Source organism: Tachysurus vachellii, chromosome 11 (genome assembly GCF_030014155.1).
Source record: "Tachysurus vachellii isolate PV-2020 chromosome 11, HZAU_Pvac_v1, whole genome shotgun sequence".
NCBI lineage: Eukaryota > Metazoa > Chordata > Actinopteri > Siluriformes > Bagridae > Tachysurus > Tachysurus vachellii.
Genome location: NC_083470.1, coordinates 19,651,367 through 19,671,729, shown reverse-complemented (window position 1 = coordinate 19,671,729; position 20,363 = coordinate 19,651,367). Strand labels below are relative to the sequence as shown.

The window sequence follows — 20,363 nt, the reverse complement described above, 5'->3', positions numbered from 1 at the left end:
TTATGGCATATGACATGGCATGCACATGCTGAGTGTTGCAGCTTCTTCAGAGCCATCTTGAAAATTTTCTTTAGAAAAAGCAAAGTTCTAGATGCAATTTAACCACAAGTATAAGTATAAAATACATGAACCGTGTTTGTCATACTGTACATGAACCTGTATTGTCATAGTGTAGAATTTATCACTGATGCTATCTACACCAGTCTAGCTGTAGTGTATGAGTTTTAATAGTCTGCTAACACAGGTGGTGCATGCAGAGCCTTTATTTCAGGCCTGTTGCTTTGTAGATCGACGACGTTAACCAGCAGTTGTCCAATCCTGTGTGGTCTGATGTGACACATTTAGTTTTAGCACCTGTGTCCTAACTGCAGTTAAATATAGCCTAGTAAAACAAGAAAACAGCTTCATTTAGTTTAATGACTGTTGCCCGAACATCTATTAAAATAAATTCATTAAAATAACACGCACACACCCGATCAGAAAATAGTGATAGTCTATAATCTAAATTTTTTTTATTCTCAAGTCCCTGGAGCAATAATTTCTAGTGTCATTTGTGCTCGGAATCTTTTTGCCATCATCATGAATTAATCAATCAATTGTCTTGTATAGTATAGTGTTATTTATGTTTGTATTGTCTTGTCTTGTATAGTATAGTGTTATTTATGTTTGTATTGTCTTGTCTTGTATAGTATAGTGTTATTTATGTCTGTATTATCTTGTATAGTTATAGTGTTATTTGTCTGTATTGACTTGTATAGTATAGTGTTATTTATGTCTGTATTATCTTGTCTTGTATAGTGTTATTTATGTCTGTATTATCTTGTATAGTTATAGTGTTATTTGTCTGTATTGACTTGTATAGTATAGTGTTATTTATGTCTGTATTGTCTTGTCTTGTATAGTATAGTGTTATTTATGTCTGTATTATCTTGTCTTGTATAGTATAGTGTTATTTATGTCTGTATTATCTTGTATAGTATAGTGTTATTTATGTCTGTATTGTCTTGTCTTGTATAATATAGTGTTATTTATGTCTGTATTGTCTTGTCTTGTATAGTATAGTGTTATGTTTGTATTGTCCTGTCTTGTATAGTATAATGTTATTTATGTCTGTATTGTCTTGTATAGTATAGTGTTATTTATGTCTGTATTGTCTTGTATAGTTATAGTGTTATTTATGTCTGTATTGTCTTGTCTTGTATAGTATAGTGTTATGTTTGTATTGTCTTGTCTTGTATAGTGTTATTTATGTCTGTATTGTCTTGTATAGTTATAGTGTTATTTATGTCTGTATTGTCTTGTATAGTATAGTGTTATTTATGTCTGTATTGTCTTGTATAGTTATAGTGTTATTTATGTCTGTATTGTCTTGTCTTGTATAGTATAGTGTTATGTTTGTATTGTCTTGTCTTGTATAGTGTTATTTATGTCTGTATTGTCTTGTATAGTTATAGTGTTATTTATGTCTGTATTGTCTTGTATAGTATAGTGTTATTTATGTCTGTATTGTCTTGTCTTGTATAGTATAGTGTTATTTATGTCTGTATTATCTTGTATAGTATAGTGTTATTTATGTCTGTATTGTCTTGTCTTGTATAATATAGTGTTATTTATGTCTGTATTGTCTTGTCTTGTATAGTATAGTGTTATTTATGTCTGTATTGTCTTGTATAGTATAGTGTTATTTATGTCTGTATTATCTTGTATAGTTATAGTGTTATTTATGTCTGTATTGTCTTGTATAGTGTTATTTATGTCTGTATTGTCTTGTCTTGTATAGTTATAGTGTTATTTATGTCTGTATTGTCTTGTCTTGTATAGTGTTATTTATGTCTGTATTGTCTTGTCTTGTATAGTTATAGTGTTATTTATGTCTGTATTGTCTTGTCTTGTATAGTATAGTGTTATTTATGTCTGTATTGTCTTGTCTTGTATAGTATAGTGTTATTTATGTCTGTATTGTCTTGTATAGTTATAGTGTTATTTATGTCTGTATTGTCTTGTCTTGTATAGTATAGTGTTATTTATGTCTGTATTGTCTTGTATAGTGTTATTTATGTCTGTATTGTCTTGTCTTGTATAGTTATAGTGTTATTTATGTCTGTATTGTCTTGTCTTGTATAGTATAGTGTTATTTATGTCTGTATTGTCTTGTATAGTTATAGTGTTATTTATGTCTGTATTGTCTTGTATAGTTATAGTGTTATTTATGTCTGTATTGTCTTGTCTTGTATAGTATAGTGTTATGTTTGTATTGTCTTGTCTTGTCTTGTATAATGTTATTTATGTCTGTATTGTCTTGTCTTGTATAGTATAGTGTTATTTATGTCTGTATTGTCTTGTATAGTATAGTGTTATTTATGTCTGTATTGTCTTGTATAGTATAATGTTATTTATGTCTGTATTATCTTGTATAGTTATAGTGTTATTTATGTCTGTATTGTCTTGTATAGTTATATTGTTATTTATGTCTGTATTGTCTTGTCTTGTATAGTGTTATTTATGTCTGTATTGTCTTGTCTTGTATAGTATAGTGTTATGTTTGTATTGTCTTGTCTTGTATAGTATAATGTTATTTATGTCTGTATTGTCTTGTCTTGTATAGTATAATGTTATTTATGTCTGTATTGTCTTGTATAGTTATAGTGTTATTTATGTCTGTATTGTCTTGTCTTGTATAGTATAGTGTTATGTTTGTATTGTCTTGTCTTGTATATACTTGAGAGTCACAAACAGCTGTAACCAAGAACTTGCACAGGAAGTCCGGAACCTGAGCTCAGGATCAAACCCAGGATGCTGGAGCTGTGTGGCAGTAATGCTACTCACGGCATCCACACATCACACTGGTAATAATACATTAAATATAAATAGATTAATTTCTATGAATCCCTTTAATTACATTTAATTGGACTGTTTGTATATGTAACATAACATGAATAAACAATTATAAAAAAAAAGCAGGTGTGAAATGAACCGAGGATGAAATTAAAGATAAAGATGCACAACCTTTTGTAGTAATTCATTTTTGCAAATGTCACCTTGGTCTGAACCATACTTTAATGGCACTACATTAAACAATCCAGAGAGTAAAACTGTCATCCTTTTATTACCAATTCATGCAGCTTACTACGTCTGAACATCATTTGAAATCTCTCTCACTCTATTGTGGTTAAACATACGCCTCAGATCATTCTAACCACACATTTTACTGTACAGCCTGGTGATATTTCCAAATTAGGATAGAATAAAACATCAAAGCACAAGTTCATCCTTATAAAACAGTTCCATATTTATTGCAAAATATTTTGTACAGTAAAACTTAAAAAACAAACAAACAAACAAACGGAATGGACAGTAAGGCCAACATCAGAACGTTGCGTGCTGAACTGTACAAACATCAACAGTAACACTTCAAATAATCTTTCAACATCGTCATAAGCCTTTATTGGCCTCCTACGTCTGCTGCCAACTCACACAGAGTTCACACCGAACATGCCAATTTGAACGTATTTAACGTGCTGAAATTTAGATGGAATATTTCTCATGCCATTTTAAGCTGTTGTACTGTACAACCTGATTGGCAAGCTGAAGACCACTCTTACACACACGCTATTGTATGTACTGCAATTACCATCAAGACAATGAAAGTCAAAAAAAAAAAAAAAAAAAAAAAAAAGACTATTAACCTCCCTTTTAAAAAAAAGGGCCTTTAGAGAACACACTTTACAACACAAAACACAAGGCGCTCACACAATCCTGCTATTCACACGAGCATTTTCTTTAATTATCTCTGCCTTGTTGCTCTTTAAGAACGTCTACAGTTTGTTTATAGTACCTTAGTCCTTATTCCATCTATTCAAACAAAACAGGAAGGCTGTCTAAAGTTTGATATTATCAAATTGTTTTTTTTTTCTTCTCTGTTTAGAACTGAAAGGGGAAAAAACTCAAATTCAAGTTTTCTGAAACATACCGATGTCTCAGAATTCACAAGAGGTTCACAAAGACTTCATACTCTTGTATGAAGAACTAATGTGTGTGAATTATTATTATTTTTTTCCTTAATACATATTAGATTTGGCACTTATATTCATTTTACTTTGCTAGCATGCTCAAGCTGTGATGCAGCAGCAGGATCTTATTACTGACATTCCGATAATAAGTACATGGTAGTATCTGAACTAGCCCAAATATGGAATCTACAAAACCCCGTTTTGTTTGGCATGGAATATAATACAAAATAAAATAGTAACAATTAAAATAGATTTGTTCGATGCAAACAACAAGCCCTTCTGGAACAAAACATATACAGTAACTGGTTCAGATTTTCAGGTTGGGTTTAGGGAAATTTAGGTAGGGACTGACGATGGGAAAACACTTACTGACGAATACACACACTGTTTTTTGCCATTTGGATGCAATTTACAATTTAACTTTCAAAAAAGAAAGAAAGAAAGAAAGAAAGAAAGAAAGAGAAAGAAAAGAACCATTGGATACTGACTACTTTCCAAGTGTGAAGGTGTAGTATAGTGTTTTGTCCTGTTTAGTTAACAGCGAAAGCAAAGGACAGTTCAGTTCTTCACCATAAGCAGCAGTCTTCAACAGCCAATGTACAAAATTAGATTAGGGAAAAACTCCCCACTCTGAATGGTGTAATAAAAATAATGATGAAAAGTCCCAGCTGAGATTTAAGATTATCCTAGATTAATATGTTAACCTTATTCATTATGACACAAAGCCAAAAAGATGATCTGTGACCAGTTTTTTTTTAAACCTCAAACCACTAAAAGGAGCACAGAGGACATAAACTACACCCGATTTCTGTAGTGTCTCACACTAGATTCCTTTTTGTAAACAGATCCCTAAGAAAAGTAAATGACCTTTTATTTATTTCATTTGTGAAAGTTTTTCTTTCTTTGACCATAACAAAAAAAAAACAAAAAAAACACTTAGTAGTGCCATGAGTTTCTTTGTTTGGTCTCCTTCACTTGACCTCGAGGCTACAGGTTGCCTTCACACACAAAATAAAATAATAAAAAATAAAAACAAACAACTGATTGCCTTAGAACACCACAAATGTAATCCATGTCACAATATATCATATAGATAATATGCATATCAGCATGCATTGTATATCCTTCACTTGTGGAAAGATTTTGAGGGTCTACCGGCGCAGGGACTGGGAGAGGCGCCGTACGTCAACGTGAAACTTAAAAGCTGCAGTTTTGTATGACTTCCAAACTAGCCCACCTCCGAACTCCAGCTGTGCATCCAGCTGTAATAACTCTACATCCATAGAGAGGTTTATGTTTTGTTTTGTTTTTTCACACAGAATCCAACAATAGTGACAGTCTGTAAACTTCTCAGAGCTACGGTGAGTTAGTAAATAATTACATTTAAAAAAATCTAATTAAAAAAAAAAAAAGGCTGTAAATCTCACAGAAAGCAGATGAATGTGTCCCAGTGGAAATGACTGGTGTTTGTAATGGCCCAGAGGATTGTGTGTTTGCATTTTCTTTTTTGAGGAACTGAAAAAAGAATGTGCACAAACGTCCCCATATGCGTGATGAATGGTGAAGCCTGCACACGTGGGCTTGGCTTCCTGTGTTTGGACGATGACGATGGAGAAAGTCAGGCTGATTGATTAAATACAGCACATCCTATATTCCACCACCATATAACCCCCTGCCCCGTTTGCCATCATAAAAGTAAGCCGTGACACACTGTCGCGTGTGTATGTACGTGCGTAGGTGTAAGTGAGCTCACACATCAGACATAAAGCTGGATCCTCTCGCGGATGCTCTGGCGGCATATGGGGCAGGTCTTGAGGGCGGAGCTGCACTCCATGCAGGAGGCGTGGCCGCACTGAAACACAAGCTTGATGTGGTTGTCGATGCAGATGGGACAAGTGATACGCTCCTCCATCTGCCTGTAGCGTGACTGCAGCTGCTCCAGCAGGTGGTGCTGCTCCGAGATGTCTGAGTTTGGACTGCTGTCTACTTCTGTTTGGTCTGAAAGAGAAACAGCGATTATGGCATCAGACCTAGCCTTGATCTAAACCACCCTTAATGATATGGAACATACGAAGACTGGAAACAGATCTATTTATATGCTTAATGTGTCTTACCTTGTCGTATTTTCTTAGTGATAGTGACCTGGCATTTGATGCATTTCTTCATTCTGTGAGCGCATTCTAAAAGTAAGACAGAGATCGAAACAGACCACGTAAATAAGAGCTTTGTCCATACAACTATATTTCCGTTAGCTCTATGTCCATCTGCATCCAGACCTATTTTATATGAAGGCATGCCCCATGTGTTAGTGGAGGTATTAGATTTGCCATCATTGTCGGATCCCATAGCTCTTATCGCTTTACAAATCCTAATTCAAGTTTTTGAAGTTAATGATCTGATTTAAAGAATTTGGTCCATTATAGTGAAGATCATCATTGCCAAAGTACTGTTCCAAAGTACTAATTTCCTGTTTTTACTTGCAAGCAGCCAATCAGAAGCCTGGGGGACAGAAATACTGTTTAGCAAATGAAACGATAAAAAATTATGATAAAGTGATAAAGGCAAACTTCACTTAAATACTGTTATTTATCTTTCGACTTCTCCTGTTAAGGCTTACAATAAGGGCGGCTTGGTGGTACAGCAGATAGCACTGCCACCTCGCAGCTCCAGGGTTCTTTGTTCAAGCTGGAGATACTGTCTCTGTGGAGTTTCAGATGTTTTCCCTGTGTCTGTGTGGGTTTCCTTCTCCAGTAGGTGTATTGGCGTTGCTAAACTCCCTAAAGCTGTGAGTATGTGTAAGCAATGTCCCAAAGCACACGCATTTCCTATTGCATGTGATGAGAAAGCAATCTTCTCTCTTTCTCTATTCTTTTTAACTTGGTCCTTTTTATCATTTACACTATATATATATATAGTATTTTACCAAACTGTGTTATCGTAGTGTCCTATCATACATTGTAAAAGAAAAGCCACAGACCAGTTAACATCTCTCTGTAGGCTGTATTTGGCTTTGTGCAGACTTTGCAGACAACAAATCTAGTGGAATGCTTTGACAGAAAATTAGAGGCTCGGATGACACCAATAACTGACCAGTACCCCATTAATACACTAAACTCTGGATATACCATTTTGGACACACCGTGTACACACACACGCATGCTCTCACAAGCAGCACTGCATATAGAAGTGCTTAGATACGTGTGTCGTTGTGTGTCGGTGTGTATTCACCCTCGCAGGCAACGCTGTGCTGGCATGGGGAGAAAAGCACAAGAAGGGCGAGCTCAGAACAGATGAGGCACTCGCTGGGGCCTGGTGCGCTGGGCATGACCAGGTTGGTCATGGTGTTGGGTGTGGTGTGAACCCGCCTCAGACTGCTGCTACTGCTCCCGCTGCCACCCGTCCCACACGTACCAGCCTGCAGTCTGACGCACACAGAAAAAAACTGAATTGCATATAGATCATTTTTGCATTTATTCATTTGCATGCTTTAAAGCTGTTTATATTGTTTATAGTTTCTGTACACTGGTTGCAACCTTTTCCGTCTTTTTAAATTTAGTTTACTTTTTAACTGATCAGAATTTTGCTTTAATTTTTCTTTAATGTGGTTGCACACTGTGGTAAAATATTTGTATGAATACATATATACTTTAACGTTAGCATTTAATTGAAGTGGCCAAGACAAGTGTATATACAAAATGCAAGAAATATCATCTGTTCGTTAAAAAAAAAAAAGAAAAAGAAAAATATCTACTAAAAATGGACTAAACTCTGATATGTTATTTCATTTGTGAGCAAACATAGACATACCGGTATTTCTCAGAGAAGCTTCTAATCAGCTGTATCACGATGCTGTCCGTCACCAAGTCCAGTGGACTCTTGCCTTTATGGTTGGCGTAGTTTATATCAGCACCCTCTTGAGCCAGGAAACAGGCAATAGCAGCCCCGACGTTCAGCTCGGTGTTCCCTAACAGCCCCGAGCCACTCAGCTTTCACACAAACAGACACACAAACAGATGCTCAGCCTGAGACTGCCGTTAGAAATCTGATACCCTGACAATAACTTACTACTGCAGTCATGGACTGTTCTAGTGAGTAAACAGGCCAAAAGCAGTTTAATAAATTTTGACCTTCTTCTTTTGTTAAGGATTTTGTTGTCTTTGGGACCTTGAAATTCATCCATATTCACCACCTGCGATTACCATCAGTGAAGCAGGGTAGTGGTGGAATCACTTTACAAAGATGCTCTGCTCTTTTCTTTTTCTTCTGTTCTTTTAGGGATTAAGAAACTTGTCAGAGTTGAAGGCAAGACAGACAGCACTAAATACACCAAGAATTCTGTTCCAGTCTATCTTTTGAGATCCTTTTGACCTTAAACACAAGTGCTGAAGCTATACTGCAGTTAGACACCAAAATTTCCCATTAAAAGCCAAGATCTTAATCAAATTTGGCCAGGCGATTGATCTTCACAAACAGTCAGCTAATTTTCTATGAAGTATGGATAAAAATAGCAGCATTTGCATGTGCAAAGCTGATGAATAAATATCCCAGAAGCTGTAAATGTATACAATGGTGGTTCTATCATGAACTGTCAAAATGCGGTGAACACTTGTTCACCAAACAACTGCAACTACATTTCATCTCATTATTTATACATGTCTCTTCAGGTTCATAAGCAAATGTGTGGAAGATTAATGTGTGAGAGCTTCACAAATTACATTAGGGAGGTCGAGTGATATCTTAAGGGAGTGTTTAATGGAAGAACGTCATTGATAAGTCAGACTTTATTTAAACTCCAAACACATACACGCTTTCTGCTGATGCAGGAAAACAACTTAATTGGCCACCGTAATGTCCGACTGCATTTCACCACTGGCTCTCACTCAGATTCATCCCTCAGCTCTCAGAGGGTTACATGTGTACGTGCCTGTGTGTGCGTGCTTGCCTGTGTGTGCGCGTGTGTCCGTGCCCTTCAGCTGAGGCTGAAATTGCTCATCCTACACACTCCAAGAAAATAAAGCCTCCTAATCCACTTTAGTGTCAACTACAGTTTACATCACTGTATCTCCAAAACTACATTACCGACGGAAAGAAAGGTGAACTGTTTTCATAGGAATTTACATAATGATCAGAGAAAAGTTTCTTATTAAGTATTCAGACCCACTGCTGTCACTTTTGGTTCTTTGAGCAAGATATTTTACCCCTCAAATCCTTCAGAATCTGTGCTCTGACCTCAGCTTTCACGAAATGCAAAACACATGTTATCGTGCACACATCGTGTCTCTGTCCTGCTCTTACTCTGCTGTAGAGGTTTGAGGCGTCTCTCTCTGCGCTGCTCAGCGTGGTGGTGAGTTGTTGGCGGCTTAGGGCCGTGTGCATGGCCGTGTCTCCCTCCTCATCCTCAGCGTTCACGTTGGCTCCCTCGATCACAAGAAGCTCCACCACCTGCATGTGTCCCTGAGTGACCGCCAGCTGCAGAGGCGTCTGACCGCGGTTATTGCGGATGTTGACGTCACAGCGACCCTATGAACCAAAAAGCGGATATACTTAAAACAAAACCAAACTTTTTCCCCCACCCACCAACAACATCTTGTTTATATTTCTAATAAACTCCAAGACACACAACTTTAATTTAAAGTATCTTTTTATTACCAGCGTGACAGATAATAAAAGCAGAGTTGTCCTAGTCTCTGCCACCAGGGGGCAGAGCAGCATTCTACAAAGAGCAGCCCCGGACATGACAAATTTAATGTTTTCCTGCACAGGCAAACCTGCAAGGAATGAGATGGCCACCGTTTCACCAGCAAATCACCTCCCATTAATTTTGTCAGTGGCAGAACTGTGTCCCGCACACACACATTAACAGGGAGCTACAGCAAACTACTCCAGCATAGTGGTGCTTAATTCATCATACTGTAGGCTTAAACACGCTGTCTGAAAATACTCCACTTGCCTTTTTTTTTTCATATGTGTGAAGAATCTGGCGTGTATGTGCAGTGTACATTTACCTAATTTAAAACGAAGAGGAAGTGAAAGCTGTATAGTACACAACATTTGAAGAAGAGATATTTGTCTGTATTTGAACGCATCTTTAACTGACGCTCATATCTGTCCAACGCGTCTCACTGAAGATAAGCAAAAAGGAAGTTTCCACAAAGCTGTTCTGTTCCTGCAAATACGTCATGAAAGACTGAATTACATATCTGCGGTTTTGGGTGCGTCACCTCTTTGATGAGGGTCTCGGCCACCTCGTAGTGGTTATTGAGCGCGGCCAAGTGAAGAGCAGAGAAGCCGTCTTCCTTCTTCACGTCAGCCAGCTGCCGGGCACGTGCCAGAATCATCTCTGTTGCACTGAAGAGACATGCAAATTTAACACACACATTTCTAACGGATTCTGCACACGATAATCAATAAATACACAGACGTATAGAGAGCACATAACAGTTGTGGTGATGTAAAAGACTTCGTTAGGAAATGGATGGTCAACGATGTGGTTACTGATAAGACAAACAGAGAATTCGTATTCCCTTCCTTGAAAATGGTGTAGATGTGTGCGCATGCTTTTTATTTTTATCTTTGTGGGGACCAAAACACTGAAATATTAATTTGAATACTAGCAGTGTGTGTGTAAACTCAGCATACACACTCTGTACCAAAATGATACTGCATCTCGCTCTGCTCTCAGTTCTTTATGGCATTGGATTCCACTTGATGTTGGAAACGTTCTTTTGGGAATGTTGATATGATTGTATCACACAGTTCCAGCAGAATCTTCCTTACTATCACATCCTTTACGTAAAGTGGCTTATTGGGATTGGCGCAATGTGTGCCAAGAAAACATTCCCCACACCATTACACTACCTCCACCAGCCTGGACTGTTGATACAATGCAGGTCGGGTCCATGGATGCATGCTGTCGGTGCCAAATTCTGACCATCTGTGCCAGCTGTCTCAGCAGACAATTGAGATTCATCACTGTTTCTGCCTAAAGGTTTGATATCTGCATTCTGAGATGCTTTTCTGCTCACAACAATTTCTTCTGTCTTTCTGGCTGCTCGAACCAGCCTGCTCATACTATATTGATCTCTCTCATTAACAAGATGTTGCTGTCTGCAGAACTGCTGCTCACTGGATGTTTTTACTTTATTGCACCATTCTTTGTAGATTCTATGGACTGTTGTGCGTTCGTGTGAAAATCCCAGAAGATCAGGGTTCACAGAAATACACAAACCGGCCCGTCTGCCACCATCAGTCATACCGATCATGCCACTGAGATCAGATTTTTTTCCTTTCGTTCTGATGTTTGATATGAACATTAGCTCAAGCTGCTGGTTCGTATCTACATGATTTTATACACTGCACTGCTGTCACATGATTGGTTGATTAGATACCTGCATGAATGTGCAGGTGTAAAGTACAGGGGTTCCTAACAAAGTACTTGATGAGTGTTTATTTAGTATTTTGTGGAGAACTAATGTCATCATGAAGAAGAAGAAAAAACAACTTTTACTTTTAATTCAGGTTTATATTTTAGTCAGGGATTAAACTGAACTAAAACAGCTGATAGAGTTCCCTTTGATTCATGAGGTTTGTCCCTGTGTGTGCGCGAGTGTGTGTTATATGCATAGGCTTGTTCAGTATCTGATTCTGATCAAGCTGATCTAGTGGTACGTACTATTAATATCCAGGGACTTAACACTAAGCTGGAACACACACAGACACTAAAACAGACACACAGCACTGTCTTAGAGCCTGATTTATCCCTCGCTGAGACATTTACCAGAGCTGAACTCCACCTGAACGGGACAAATATGACTGACACCAAGTTTGCATAACTCCCATCGCTGCTTAGCAACTGTTGCCATCTGTCCAGAGGGGCAGGTCTCAATCATCTCCCTACATCCCTAGATGGTTAGTCATTATATCATGTAAACAAGTTCAAGCACTGTTAAGAACCCTGGCTCACTACACACTTGGACACTAACGACTCAACTTCCGTTTAACTTTCTGAGTCATACTGACTTCTGACTACTGAACTAGCAAGCTGACTGAACGCACCCTTATTTAAACTCCCAAGCTTTGGAAATTAATAAAAGAAGAATAAAAGTGTTTCTCATTTCCAAAAATATCACTTTAAATTTGTCTGAACACAGATATGTCTCTGAGTTTAAAGACGAGCCGTTCGGTTTGGTGTTCAGATGATTATTGGAGCTTGAGTTATTTAGGTTGCCGGATATATATATATATATATTCTTTTCTAGAGGCTTGACCCACATTAAAAAGGTAGCAAGTGATATGAACTGGTGTCAAGAGGTCAAATCAGGAGCTGTCCCTCGACTGTTAACACTTTATCTTAGTTTTGATTCAAACAACCAGCCGGTTTGTTGGTAACTAATTTCACTGATTAGCCTACAAACATGACGAGTGAGTAGCAGGAGTAATAATTTGTCTCTCTCTACACGGTTCTGTAAAGCGTGTTTGAAATTTAAAACATGTCGGGGATCTCTGGAGCCAAATCCGGTAATAACCGAGCTGAAAATTTGATGCTGTTATCAAGACTCATCCAAGAGAGTTCGTTTAGTGGTTTGACAGAGATGAGGGCCGAACGCTTATGCGATCGCTATGGGGATTTTAATTAATGTTGTAATTCGTTTTTACAAACTAAAGGTTTCCGTAGAATCAACAGAGGGGTTGAAAAACCTTTTTTTCTGCATTGTGTATTCAGAATGTACTTTTCAGATAAATGTATACACTCTCTCACTCTCTCACTCATTTTCTACCGCTTATCCGAACTACCTTGGGTCACGGGGAGCCTGTGCCTATCTCAGGCGTCATCGGGCATCAAGGCAGGATACACCCTGGACGGAGTGCCAACCCATCGCAGGGCACACACACACACTCTCATTCACTCACGCAATCACACACTACGGACAATTTTTCCAGAGATGCCAATCAACCTACCATGCATGTCTTTGGACAGGGGGAGGAAACCGGAGTACCCGGAGGAAACCCCCGAGGCACGGGGAGAACATGCAAACTCCACACACACAAGGTGGAGGCGGGAATCGAACCCCAACCCTGGAGGTGTGAGGCGAACGTGCTAACCACTAAGCCACCGTGCCCCCCTAAATGTATACATTTATGTATAATTTTATTTATTTCTTTGTTTTTTTTAATTGCTGTGGTATTTGGAAACTGCTCCTAATCTGTTCCAAAGGCAATTACTAGCAAGCACTGTTGAGGGGAAAAAAAACTACTTCTAATGATCAGTGGTATTTTCAGTCTGCTTTTAGAGGCTACAGCATGTCCTGAACCCTGCTGAGGCTAATTTTATTTTTGCGTTCAGGTCACCTCAACAAGGTGCAAGTGCTTCTGTGCTGAAATGTCACAGAGCAGCATTTACTGCCGGGAGTCTCGAACAACGCTGAAGGTCAAATCTAATAAGAAACAGTTCAGGGAACAACACATCACTGAATAAAGATTAATGAGAGCACAGAGACTAATGAAAGCCGAGGGAGTGAGGAAAGATGAAAGGAAGGAAGAATGGGAAAGAAAAAAGAAAAAGCATGAACTTCATTGTCATTTGTGGAACAAAAGGGTGTAAAACTGTAGCAAAAATTAATTATCACTTGTGGATTGTGGGTAAAGGATTAAAAAGGAGTTAAACAAAAGAAAGAAGGGAAAAATGACCAAAAAAAGGAAAGAAAAAAAAACAAACATCTTAGTCTATAAAAGAGAAATGTCTATTTTTTAAAAATTGGTTGGGATGAATTAAGAAAGATGGTTAGAAAGCAGGATCATTTCTGGGAGGGAGAGAGGGAGGGAGGGAAGGAAGCAAAAAAGGAAGAAAGAAAGCAAGAATAAAGGTACTTGAGTGTGTGTGTGCAGTGTGCTGAGGGAGCTCTAGTCCCTCAATACTAATATCATCAATCTTCCTCTTCACTGCTCATCCCTCACGCCGCCACCACCACCATCTCCGACAAGGAAAGAAAGGCCTTGCCTTTGTCCCACACCTCCTGCTCTCTTACTCTCCATCCATCTCTCCTTCTCTTTCCAAACATTCGCAGGAGCAGCAGTAAAACACAGTCCAGCTCCCCCACACAGCCTGAAATGTTAATGTGGGAGTGGAAGTGCAAGTGTATCCCCTAATGAGGAGGACTGCGGACTGGGCGTGAACCAAAACTGAGCCAGCAAAGATGATTATGTTCCACTTTTCTCTGGAACCAGCAATGACTGTGTGTGTGTGTGTGTGTGTGTGTGTGTGTGTGTGAGAGAGAGAGAGAGAGAGAGAGAGAGAGAGAGAGAGAGAATAAATGAGATTGTGTGTGTGTGTGAGAGAGAGAAAGAGTGTGTGTGTGTATGTGAGAAAGAAAGAGAAAGAATGTGTAAATGAGTGTGTGTGTGTGAGAGAGAGAAAGAGTGTGTGTGTATGTGAGAAAGAAAGAGAAAGAATGTGTAAATGAGTGTGTGTGTGTGTGTTTGTGAGAGAGAGTGTAAATGTGTGTGTGTGTGTGTGTGGAGCAGGACTTTACCTAATTCTAATCACAAGTGTAAAAGTTTGCATTGGCTGTGTATTATATGATGTGTACAGGCTGCTGCTGTGTTAGTTTGTGTTAATGTGTATGTGTGTGTGTGTGTGTGTGTGTGTGTGCAGTGCTTTAGACAGTCACTGGATGGAAATCTGCTACTAGCCTGATACAGTATATGTTGCTCTTAATACACCTACTCCATATTTGGCTGCCCTTTGACCTGACACAGCTCCATGGAGATGAGATTCTCACAGCCGATTTCTCTCTCTTCCTCTGCTTTTCTCCTCTCTCTCTTTCCCACATGCCTTGTGAGAAATGCGGAGCTCCTGCTTTTTCCATTTCCTCCCTTAAAACAAACAAACACCTTCCACAAACGAAACGACTGGCGTATCCCCGGCATGACTCCCAAAATCAGAATTATTTTGCTGATCTGGTTTGTGTGTGTGTGTGTGTGTGTGTGTGTGTGTGAGCGAGCTATATAATCAACACGACAACCACGGCTAAAAATACAAGCCAAAGAGACACTAGAATGTTGGGACAAGGACAAGGACAAATGCATAAGCTAAAAGGTGATAACTCTTTGGTAAATAATTCTCTCGCTCTCTCTGATGGCCGTAGGGATCACGACTGCTATGACAGAAATGCAAACTCGCACGTATGACAGTTGCCAGAACAAATTGAACATTTGTGTTATGATTCCTCTGGCCTAAGTGTGTGTGTGTGTGTGTTTTCTTTCTGCCCCTCCTCTGTCTTTCTCAGCATTGCTCTCCCCATACAAGGAAAAGGCTGTCACTATAGAGTGTCTTGAGTACAAGAGCCAGGGACAGGGCCTCTGTTACAGTGTTACAGCGCACATGAAGCATGAAGCTCTGTATACATCAGCGTATAAAAGTATATAAAAAGCCTGAGAGATTAAAGGAATACTGAATGATCTGTATTCTGACAGCAAAGCTGACTTTTGTACAATAATCTAATATGTTACTGTTTCTTCACTCATAACGGACTCAGAGATTCATTATAAATTACAAAGCTTGTAATGTAGAGATGCTTTGCTGCTCACTACAGTTGTAAAGAGTGCTTATATGAGTTACTACACCCTTGCTGGCAGTTCAAACCAATCTTCCTGACCCGTCTTCACAAGAAAGCCTCTCTACCCACAGCTCGTTTAATGTTGTGTGTGTGTTTTTTTTTTTTTATTTTCACACCATTCTGTGTAAACTCTACAGACTGTACTGTGTGAAATTCCCAGGACATCAGCAGTTTCTGAAATCTGCCACAAATCTGCTTCCAATAATAATGCTACAGTTTAAGTCACAGAGATCTTACTTTTGCCACGTTCTTGATGACATGACAGTGAGAGCACTGTCAAGAACTTTTTTAGTGTTTGGTGAGTTCACCACCTATGTATATGTATGAATAAATAAAGCTTTGCTCTGGTTGCCAAATAATGTGGTATGAGAGAAATAAAACATAAAATAATCAAAGGGAATGATGGGATGTAGCCTGATGCAAAGCGGTGAACTTTTATCTGACGTTTTATTAGAATTATTATTTCCATTATTACTTACTATAACACGAAATATATTAAGCAGCAAAATACTGTCATATGTCTCTAAATGTGTCTAATTCACCACTTTATAGATGGAACTACTTTTTTCAGAGGCAGACAGGGCCTTGATTTCTCCCAGGAGAAGAACAGAGATGTTTGACTAAGACATTCTCTCACACTTTTTAAGCTTTTGCTTCAAGCTTAATAAAGTTGCAGATTTGAAACATTTCATGGACAAGACTCAAAAACACTGTTAGAATTCTATTTCCATATGTGAGCTTTCTTTCTTAGAAATCGTGTGTGTAATAATTGCACATGCACTAGAGATGTTGGAGACATAGGGGTTAAAGGTGTGAGTGAGCGAGAGTAGTGCGAAGAGAAAAAAAGGACAACGAGATTACAGATGTGATGAAATAATCTGGGTCAAATATCTCACTGTGTGTGTGTGTGTGTGTGTGTGTGTGTGTGTGTGTGTGTGCGTGTGTGTACATTGAACAAGATTCGTGTGTGAGGTTGAACAAGAGTACGTGAAGGTGTAGAGTGGCAGGACAAGTCCCAAATGACAGCATACGCTCCACTTAGTGCCCTAACTCCAACTCCTCACAGTACTGTACAACTCCGACTGTGACACACTTGTACAGCTCGACAAAACAAGCAGCTAATTGGGACTTTTTGGAACGAAGGCTAAAATAAGACTAAAAGACAGACATCTCCAGAGGCCTTTGTGCTTTTCACCTCACAGCTCAGGGTTTTTATTACAACTCAACTAGAACATTTTGCCAACAGGGAGATCTGGGAAGCAGAGGATAAAACAGGAACGTTACCTTGAACGGTTTCAGTGTTACTAATGTGATGGTACACAAAAACCGCAATAAAATATTTAACCTCGGTGTTTGACCCGACTGTAGCTTGACATACAAGACAAGTGCTAGCGAAGCTGTTTGAGATGTGGGTAGAGAAAAGAGTATGTGTGTCTATTACTGTGTCTCAGTGCAACACACACAGTAACACAACAGCAAATCTAAAAACACAAACGCAAAACCCATAAAAACACAACAGCAAAACCAAATACATAAAAAAAATCTAAACACACTACCCAATGAGTTTAGCGTTGTGAGTGTGTTTTGCACGTATCCAACACTGTAAAGCGTTTCCAGATGCCTTGATAAAAATTAGTACACAGCAGTGTGTACATACTGTAGTGGTGGGCGGTGGACAGCCGATAAGATTAGAACCGGCAAGATTGTGATAGCTGTGTACTGTATACAACAGACATTCCGTGGGCAGCCAGTCTGAGGCCGAGACTAAACTACTGCGGAAAAGCCAGGATGCGTGGAGCAGACCGTACCATTCCCAAAATACAGGAAGAAGTTCAACGCGCCTGTTATGTAAGCATGTGCATGAGACCGTCTAATAGAAAATAGCTGAATCACAGTCTCTTGCACACAAACATCACTCATTCATTTACACTCACTCTCTCATTCAACTCACACACACATACACACACACACGCGCGCTCGCACAGACATACGCATACTATATAATCAATAAAGAAAAAAATGAGACAGTGGAACAGAGTAAGTACAGTGTTAGAAACACTAATATGCACTTGCCCTTAGGAATACTAGCCTTATGAGTTTATGCTCCTAAATATATCCTGCAGTATTAGATCAGCTTCATCTTCGGCTGTGTGCAGGCTCTGAAACGGCCTCGCAAGAGACATTAGGTTTAAAAGTGCCTGACCTTAACACTATTACAACCATAACACTGTTTCCATAGAATGCACACAAACTCACACACAGTGAGTCTGATTTAATTTGGAGCTTATAAACAGCTTAGATTTTAATCTGTGTTTTTCCTTACACGTGTCCTAGCTTTCTTTTGGTTATTTGTTAAGCCAGTACAATGCCAACAGTCTGCAGGTCTGTGTTTGTTCACTGTGATATGTGTTTGCTAATGGAAAGCCTTTACATGAAAGAAAACGACATTACAGTGCTGCTGGATTCCTGACTCTGACTGCTAGAACAGCAACTCTCATAGCTCATGATCAAAGTTTTGCGTTAGTTTTGCTGCGTCATTGCTGTAGTATCAAACCTATTTCTGCTCTCCGATTCCCCAAGTGCTTGTTCATAAGCATCTAGAATTTGCAGGTGTTATCAAAAACCACTAAAATTCAGTGGACGGTTAACTTCCCAATTCGTGATAATGTGTGATTTTTTATTTTTTTTTGTCTTATACGAGAAAGGCACTGCCAAGAGAAACGACTGCCGAGAGAATGACCACTTATAGCTGCTGTAACATTTACTATTGGTTCATGGATGTTCCATAAGAAATGGATAATAAATGCATGGCATGGAATTCGTTAATGCGTGTTGAACTGCTTTTATCCCTCACAAATTACAGTAAAGCTTACAGGCATTAAAACAAATCAAAGATGGAGCCTGTGTAGGAACCTGCAACCTACTGCCTGAAATGTAAGTGAACGTTAGCTTTAGCCTGAGTGTAAGGACTCACAGTTTGTTTCCCTTCAGGGCTGCATGGTGCAGCAGGTTGAAACCACGGTTGTTCTGTTGTGTAAAGTCAATGTTGCGCACCACGGTCAGGATCTCAATGATACTCCTGAAGTCCTTAGCGATGGCGTCGTGCAGAGGCGTGTCTCCGTAAGAGTCCTGGAAATCAAAACACAGAAACCTTCAAGGGCTGAATTTACTAAATGATTCATGCAAGAGATTGAGTCAAATCAACTGACTAGTCAACTAAGGGGAACTTTGCCCCACACTCCTGGCACAACCTGACAACATCATGCACATCATGGCATTACATTAATTAAACCAGTGAGGAAACCAGAGAGCTGAAGAATGCAAGAAGACCTGGAGTTTCTTTTTTTAACCAGTCTGAGTAGCCTCAGAATTTTGACTGACGCAGGTGGAACCCAATGTTGGGCTTCTGCATTTGTTGCCCAACCGACATGAGTTTTGATGTGTTATGCATCCAGCCCTGCTTTTCTGCACACCACAATGATAAAGAGTACTTGAGTTAAGTACTTGATAATCAGATCAGTCAGACCCGTCTGGCAACAATAACCATGCCACAGTCTTGGCAAAGAGAAATTTTCCCAGAGGTTCAAATTCATACATTTATTCACATATTTCTGAAAAGTTTTAACATGTTGCTAATTGATAGCCAACAACCTACCAATAATTGTTAGCTACACATAAGCCATAACATTAAAACCACCTGCCTAATAATGTGTAGGTCCACCATGCCACCAAAACGGCTCTGATCACTGGCTGTCCTTCCTCATAGCGCCACTGCATACTGAGCCAACCTGTTGTTCTGAAGATTCTCTAACCCAGTACTCTATCCATCACAATTTGTCCCTTGTCAGAGTCACTCAGATCCTGATACCTGCCCATTTCTCTGCTTCCAACACGTTGTAAGAAGGTTTTAATGTGAGGCCTGGTTTGTGTATGTGCCTTGTAGCTCCAGTGCGATATTTACACACCAACACTTAGGTTAACTGACTCCATTTGAAGCACCTGAAATAAAAAGTCCCATTGTTTTGAAGAGCTCCTAAAATTCTACACTTCTCCTATGGGATGCTGCCAGAGGACTCCAGTGTTCCTGAGTTTTGGTGGAATCAGCTTTTTAAAGCTGCTAGCTACTGGAAATTAGATCTATCAGTCTATCAGGCAGTGGATGCTATCTCTCTGCCTCGTCAGAGTGAGCTTATGAATCACATGTGCATTCACTTTGAAACGATCTCAGTCATACTTTGCCTCGGGATGCCTGTTGCAGTTTCTGTGTATCTGCCGATACTGTCGTCTGTGTCACTTCCTCCTTTTCTCCCCTTATTTTGAAAGTCGTCTTTGTTCAGTTTTTTCTATGCCTGTATGTGCCTTCATACGGATTTAATTATGCCTGTTTTATCTCGTTCTTGGTGGTCGTATCCCGGAGAGCTTTTTATGCTGTCTTTCTTTATTTTTGTTTGTTTGCTTCTGCTGTTATCTAATGTTCAAATAAACAGCAGAGACTCTATGAAATGTGTGCTGGCTGTAGGCAGAAGAAGTGGTTTAATCAGGAGGCAGCTCCACTGCCTCCCGCAAAGCTCACCCTACTGACCGAGTATACACACGGCGTGTTTACACAATGTTGTTACTCTGTAAGAAAAGTGATTCGGAGGCTCTGCATTATGGCTCAATGTATAGACTCTTCAGTCTTTATTATTGTAGGAGACGGAAATAAGGGATACCCTGTAAACAAATACAGACAATACTT

The 20,363-nt window shown here is 39.1% G+C and overlaps 1 protein-coding gene across 2 annotated transcripts in view; it reads right to left on the bottom strand.

The window, feature by feature from the left end:
* Positions 1-3,268: 3,268 nt before the first annotated feature.
* The window catches only part of mib2 (MIB E3 ubiquitin protein ligase 2), a 62,963-nt gene continuing 45,868 nt past the window's right edge, over positions 3,269-20,363 (bottom strand). For both annotated transcript variants that reach the window (XM_060882237.1, XM_060882238.1), the window contains exons 13-19: positions 18,600-18,754; positions 10,232-10,358; positions 9,306-9,530; positions 7,818-7,996; positions 7,239-7,432; positions 6,125-6,190; positions 3,269-6,008 (exon numbers count right to left, since the gene is read on the bottom strand). In XM_060882237.1, coding sequence (XP_060738220.1) covers positions 5,767-6,008; positions 6,125-6,190; positions 7,239-7,432; positions 7,818-7,996; positions 9,306-9,530; positions 10,232-10,358; positions 18,600-18,754 — 1,188 coding nt within the window. In that variant the 3' untranslated portion in view covers positions 3,269-5,766. The remainder of the gene's footprint in view (positions 6,009-6,124; positions 6,191-7,238; positions 7,433-7,817; positions 7,997-9,305; positions 9,531-10,231; positions 10,359-18,599; positions 18,755-20,363) is intronic.